Source organism: Haliotis asinina, chromosome 2 (assembly GCF_037392515.1).
Source record: "Haliotis asinina isolate JCU_RB_2024 chromosome 2, JCU_Hal_asi_v2, whole genome shotgun sequence".
In the NCBI taxonomy this organism is placed as follows: Eukaryota; Metazoa; Mollusca; class Gastropoda; order Lepetellida; family Haliotidae; genus Haliotis; species Haliotis asinina.
Genome location: NC_090281.1, coordinates 30,359,496 through 30,366,774, shown reverse-complemented (window position 1 = coordinate 30,366,774; position 7,279 = coordinate 30,359,496). Strand labels below are relative to the sequence as shown.

The 7,279-nt window shown below is 41.2% G+C and overlaps 1 protein-coding gene across 1 annotated transcript; it reads right to left on the bottom strand.

The window, feature by feature from the left end:
- Positions 1–320: 320 nt before the first annotated feature.
- LOC137272464 (phospholipase A and acyltransferase 3-like) lies at positions 321–6,849 on the bottom strand. The gene is made up of 4 exons (XM_067804843.1): positions 6,709–6,849; positions 6,382–6,549; positions 5,978–6,107; positions 321–434 (listed from the first exon to the last, which is right to left on the bottom strand). Exons 1-4 carry the CDS (start codon positions 6,822–6,824, stop codon positions 321–323), a joined length of 528 nt encoding a protein of 175 aa, XP_067660944.1. The 5' UTR covers positions 6,825–6,849.
- Between the last annotated feature and the right edge of the window lie 430 nt (positions 6,850–7,279).

Below are 7,279 nucleotides of genomic sequence, written 5' to 3'. Positions count from 1 at the left end.
ATGTTGTGAGCACCGTTACAAGTGCATTGTGGCACGGAATACGCAAAGAAACCGATTTTTATCACCCGATTCGTTAAACTCACTAGATATGATGGTCATGATATGTGGTTGTACATGTTAAGCAGATGTTGTTGGAATAGAAGCATGCTTTAGATGGAATAAGAGATATCGTTCGCAGCCTTGACAAGTTCAATGAAAACGTTAGTAAGGTACGCGAGTCTCCATGCGGAACGTAGTGGAATCCAGTAGGCCTACTTGTTGTCACTATGATGCTTTCGTCAGACTAATCCATAACTGTGTTATCGTGGAAACTGAACACATCAGTATTCAGACTGCCTTTTCCTTTGCTTCTCTCCACCACTTCCTAGCCAGACAACCAATCCCGCCAACGCAACGCCACCACCAACGGCAAGTGCAGTCCAGAAACCGTCAACCTGAAGGAATTGAAAAAGATTAAGCATTTCACGCTTTCTACAGCCATAATGTGTTTCCCAAACCTCAGAGAAAAGTACTTTAACCCTACGTTTTTTTCCAAGAAGAAGCCTAAGAAATACAATTACTTTAACTAGATTACCTCGCCATCCCTGTTAAGGACGGACTTGTGGGCCTTGAATAGGTTATTTGGAAATATATATGTTGTAATGGCGAAAACATATAGGTGAAAATAATGCTTCATCCAGAAGCAAACATCGTTGCATGCAAAGGTAAATTCTTAGTGATCAGTTTTATATCACTTTTACCACTATTCTACCATTTTGCTATGGAATCTGTTTCGCAACATAGATGAAAGTGGTCTTCCCTCATGTTAAAGTTTTATATCACGGTGTGGCAAAAGCAGCTGGTACAAAACCTCACTGACCTAGCCACCAGGAGACGACACTGTTATTCTTAGATGTGGAGTGAGTGAGTGAGTGAGTGAGTGAGTGAGTGAGTGAGTGAGTTAACATTTAACGTCACATTGGCAATATTTCAGCCATATCGTGACGAGAACAAAACACTGAAATGGAATATATGTGTGTTATAAAACCTGTCGACAAAGGACAGTAAAACAACTACAGTATCACAATATGGATTAAACCTAGCATGGAAAGTTAAAACTAATATCAATATTCAGACAATACAATATAAAAACAGGCTACAGATCGCCAACAACAGAAGGTAGATCACCATACTAGGGACCATGGGGACTTACAGTACCTTTGCTACCTGCATGAACCCTAGTTGGATTTACACCATCCCTTCAGCTGCTGACGAGTGTACCGTATGCTAGCCAAAATGAAAACAACAGGAATACTACGATTAAAAGCCTGGTAGACTTAAATTTACTATGAATGTTTTTGGGCTTACGTACCCTCTCAGGAGGACAATAATTTTACAATACTTCAACCCCCTTTGAGGGTACAGCCACTAACAATTCTTGTTACGATTCCAAACTACCAATTATTAAAATACATCTTTTTACAGAAACATATTGCTCAAAATTCAATCAAAAAAATCAATTTCTTTTAAACAACCAATAATTCAATGAAAACTAACGCTGGTAAAAAGGTCCTTCATTGTTTTATCTGTAAAATACATATCCCTTGTGATGGAGAATTCAACACAGTCAAGCAGAATATGCACCATATGTAAAACTGCACCATTCACCCCAAAGCATTGGTTCCGCACAGTAGATGATGTCCTAGCTCTCCTGGACGACAACCAAGATCCAGAGGCCCTGCTGCAACACTTGAATTCCCAACACCCAAGAATTCAGTTTACAATGGAAGAAGAGACACACCAACAGCTTCCCTTCCTGGACATTCTTCTCCACCGACGCCAACAATCCATTGCCACCAATGTTTACCGTAAACCAACACATACGGATCAGTATATTCATCACCAGTCCAACCATCATCCCCAGATCAAGAAAGGCATAGTAGCTACCCTGGCACGAAGAGCAAAAGCGGTTTGCAGCCCAGACAGCCTCCACAGCGACTTAAAACACCTGAAATCAACCTTCCAAGACCTTAACGAGTACCCACCCCATCTAGTCAGCAACACCATCACTAAGACCCTGAAAGAAACTCCCAAGTCAACTAGACCAGAACCTTCCCCCATCAGAATTAACATACCATACCATGGCCAGATAAGTCATCGCATCAGCCGTCTCATCAAGAAAACAACAGGAATAGACGTCACCTTCCGTAGCGACACCAACCTGAAAACGCTACTATCAGCTAATGGACGTGGGCCAACACACCTAAATGCAACAACCCAGCAGGATGCATCTACCAGATCCAATGCAGTTGTAAAGAGACATATATTGGTGAAACTGGTCGACCATTGGCTATCAGGTTAAAAGAACACAAAACATCAGTTCAAAATTTGGATCAGAAGTCTGCTGTATGTGAACACATCATGCACAACCCCAATCACAACACCAGGACATTAGTTAGGAACGCCAATGACTTAAAAAGACGGAAGCTCCTAGAAGCCATTGCAATCAAGCGGAACAATCCGTCAATCAACAGAGACGGAGGTGTTTACTTACCCAATGCATGGAACCACCTTATGCTCAGTGACTAATCTTTATCCAAACATCTTTACCTGTAACTCGTTAACCTAATCAACACAAGCCTGCACACCAATCAGTTGAAGCCTGTACATAATTTGAAGCCTGTACATCTATCAATCGAAGCCTGTACATCAATTAATAGAAACCTGTATATCTTGTTACCCATTGTTATCAGTCTACTGTTCTATGTATATATACTGCAACCCTTTAGTTTTACCCTCACTTCACCTGAAGAAGAGACTAGAATCTGTCTCGAAACGTTGTGGCCTTGAATAATAAAGAAGTTGAACCATAAAGCACTTTTAGCTTTTAATACAACAGGAAAATGGTTACTTCCACAGAGGTCATCGTGGACTGACCATTCAAATTCATTTAGTAGTTCTCAATATGTCAATGACGAGTCAAGAGCAGAATAGGTCCCTGTACCAGGGTGTAAATATGTGTTGGAACTATCATTATAAATACATAAATCATTGTCAGAACAAAAGTCCTCCAACAACTTACCTTTATTGTTTGTAGTTACACTACCCCAGAGTGGGTTATGCCCATTTGAATCTCCCATTATAATACAGGGCTTCGGGAGTTGGTCATATTGAGCTTGAAGATCAGTTTTGGCAAACGTCGAAGATGGCGAAATATAAAGAGAGCATAGCGTAAACGCTACATGTAAAGTAATTCTCACAGCAACAGCCTGCATATTAGTATTAAGTGAAACAGGGCTTTCAAAAACGTTTTGTCTGACTAGAACGGATGACCCGCCAGTGGCTCTATCACCCGGAGGTGAAAAACAATGATATGCATTAAAATGACGAAGGTCAAACGTATCTGTTTTAGATATGTCTCCTGGAGACATATCGCTGAACGTGTAAAATCGTGGACTAATAGCTGTAATTCATGTAAATTAGTCCTCAATCCTCTGCAGTTCCACTGTACAATATTATTGGAATAAACTATCTTTGGGGGAGATTTATTGGGGATCTACCCCGCATTCTTTTGGAGGGCGACAAGCTATGTGCCCTAGAATGAACGTTTTCAGAAACGACCATGTCTTCATGAGACCCATATTTATTAAACAATTGAATTTTATTTTGTGACCCCTTAGGAGCTCTGCCACTTTGTTGTTTTGAACCATCAGACTTAGGCTTGGGTTTAGTTTTAACAATTTGTTGTCTATCAGCTGTTGAATGAGACTCAGAGCGTGGCTGTGAAGATGCCTTATGATCAGAGGACTTTTATGTAGTAGGAAGTAATTCCTCAGTCTGGGATGACATAGCAGGGTATAAAACCTGTGGGAAGTCGGACCTGACCCAAGTCAAGGTAGTTTGGCATCCTGTGGATGATTTTGTTGTTTTAGAGCTGTATTCAGATGATGATTTTGCTACTGTAGCATAACTTTCCGGAAGGTCAGATCTCTTCACCAGTTTCTTTGCCTCAGAAAAAGAGATATTTTGGGTGAACTTTATTTTGTTAGTCGCCATTTGCTCTTTCCATATTGGACACTGTTTTGACGAAGATACCTTTTCTTCTCACCACAGTGAGCACACACAACAGACAATGTGCAGGTAGATACACCGTGTCCATATTTCTGGCATTTAAAACACCTGAGCTTGTTGGGGATGTAGGTTTCAACTTGGATATTGCAGTAACCTGCCTTCACTGATTTGGGAGCATTTGGCGATGAAAAAGAAAACAGATAGGTATTCGTTTGGAATGTTTCATTGTTTTTTTCGGGTGGAAAAGCGCTTCACATACAGCACACCTTGGTCTTTCATTTCGCATGCTATATCAAGTTCGGACATGTCAGCAAACAATCGATCGCGATCTCTGACGATAACTTTACTTGTGTTCAAGGTCTTGTGAGCAGAGACCGTGACCGGAATGCCCACAAAAGATTCAATGCTCATCAGATTGGTTGCTTGCTGTTTCTTGCCACACTCAATTAGCAGTGCACCCGAACGTAAGCGTCTAATGTTCTTAACATCCCCAGCAATACCTTGAATACCCTTAGATACTGCGAAAGGGTTCAGCTTTAAAGGTGTCTTGTCCGGAGTCTCAATAACAAGGAAACGTGGTGAATACTCAATCGACAGAGACGGTGAATGGTCAGTATCAACAGGATCAATTTCAAGTGGACGTTTTGGTTTTTTTTGTTAGGTATTTCATAAGCCATGGTTGGTGTCATATGGTTCATCATCCGAGCTCCCCACCCACCACGGAGTATCACAAAAACAAGCGGGCCTCCAGCTTACAGCACCAAGGATACCCGGATGATATACTCCAGCAGAAGAATTAAAACATTAATAATTCCACCAGATTGGCCCATGAGCCACCCCCTTCTGGGCATAAGACTCTAGGCAAAAACATGAACTAGTAAAATTGAAATTGAGAAGATCCAAACTCGGCCAATACCTAATATATACATATTACAATTCTCAACATTTTGTGCAACATTACATACAGTAATGCTCAGGGCTTGGCGTGACCAACCTATTGGTTGAACCGGGCCCATTCAACCTCCCGTCTGGGTGAAGTCAGGACCGAAGTGGTGTGTTGAGCAACGGGAACACTGGTCCTGCTCCCATTGCCCTCAACCACCAGGATCCCCTCCTCCACCGACACAGTGCCGCAACCCACGGCAAACGGGTTGGTGGACCAAATAACCACCCACCACCCACCCCCCCCCGGGTCCACTACGGGGGTGTCGGCGAGCTCTTAGCGTTACCCAGCACGCACCTCGAGGAGGTGGCTCGCCACGGGTGCCCTTAGATGTGGAAGCTTAATACTTCAAAATCGACTTCAGATGTTCCTTCGCAACAATACCTTTCAGAATTAGTCACCAGTAAATAGGTCAATTGTGTATATGACAAAAGCAACATAAATATTTTTGTCTGATCAGATCTAAAAGTAATTCAAACGTCGATCATCTAGTAATGGGGTTGAGTTTTAGGCCTCTATTTGCAATATTCCAGCAATTGTACGGCGAGGGACACCAGAAATGTATCTCACACAATGTACCCATGTGGAAATCGAACTCGGGTTTTCACCGTGACGAGAAAACGCTTTATCTGCTAGGCTACCCCACCGCCTCGTCAATTTTCTTGTCCAATTTGCAGAGACTGACAAATGAACCTGTCAAAGGTGTCCTAAAATTTCATGGACTGTTTAGGTTTTTCAGATATTCATGGGTCATATTTCGTTTTAGTTTTCAATTTCCGTTTCCTTTGTCCATTCCGAGTGCTACTTTTGTTTGTTGTGATCCGGCCATTTTCGAACCATGTGCTCTGACCCTCCACGAACCGATCCTTTTTGTGTGTATTGTGTATGTGCGTCAGTTCAGAGGAATAAAGCAGCTGTTTAAACGAATCACAATCGAATAGTGCCTTCTGTTCAAGATAAAAGGAACAGTTGGAAACTACAAACCTGGTCACTCTCTTCTTTGTCATACCGGCACCATGAAGCGAAGTGTTCACAGTTCTTATAAAATATGTTATATCCAACTTCTCCAACTCTGGATAAAGCTCTTTGCACTATTCTATGAGGTTCATATGGTCTGGAATAGGCAGAGAATAACAATATGATCATTTGAAATTTAATTCCTTGGTATTAATGGAGACGATAAAAAAAGGGTATCAACAAATTCATAAAAAAACATTGTCCAGGATTTCAAAACTCACCGTTGTTCGATGGTTCGTATTGGGAATAACATATACTCCAGACAGTATCAGTTATTGGTTTATCGAATGCATGATCGACTATATCCATGTAACACTATCTTACAGCTAGAAAGAAGTTGAGTTCTGATGTGAACAACGAACAAAACTCACTTTATTTTTGTGTCCTTTGAGTTGTTTATGTGCACTTTGCTCTCTCCAGCAACTGGCCAAAACTTATCTATGCGAACGATGCCTTTGCCAAACTCTACTCCACTTATTGCAAATGAGTAATTCTGATCAGATGCCCCTTGATCGTCGACGCATTTCAGAAACTGACTACTTACACCTTGGCAACAACATTCCGTAATCAATTGTGTCTGGACCAACACTTGCATGGATCGATGTTCATTTTTTAAATCACTGGATTGTCTGGTCGATCCGTGAGTATTTTTACAATATTGCTTACTCAAAAAAGAAAATGTCCTGCAAAAACAAGACTTACCAATGTACACAGCCCAGTGATCGTACAGTCCCCGTTCAAACTGCAACCTGTCACCTGGTTCCAAGTTGTCAAATACTGTCTGGTTGTGCCTCTTTAGTTCAAGGGACGACATCTTCTTTACTCTTTAACTATACAGTTGATGAACAAATACGTATTGTTCTGAAACACCAAGAGAAAATGCAGGATAATATTCTTCTCGCACTAACATGCAAATGCAATGTCATAGTCGAGGAGAACCCCAACGACTAAAAGATGAATTAGTCCATTAAGATCAATGAACTGCTGGAGCATTACAAAGTCAAATAACAAAAAAGCGAAACTGCAACTGATTTGATAAAAATTATTGCAAATATTGTTAATAATACCCAGTTTGATTGACCCTCCAACGCATTCCCTTTGCCTTATCACCTTACACCTAGAAGGAAAATTCCACTTTAAAATGCCTACGTGTACGTAAATGAAAATTCATTTCTGCGTGTGACAGCTAGTTATAATCACTTTAGGCTCATAGAGATTGATAGTACGTTTCTTTGGGAGAAAACCGGGACCTTCGAAGTCTGTTGTACA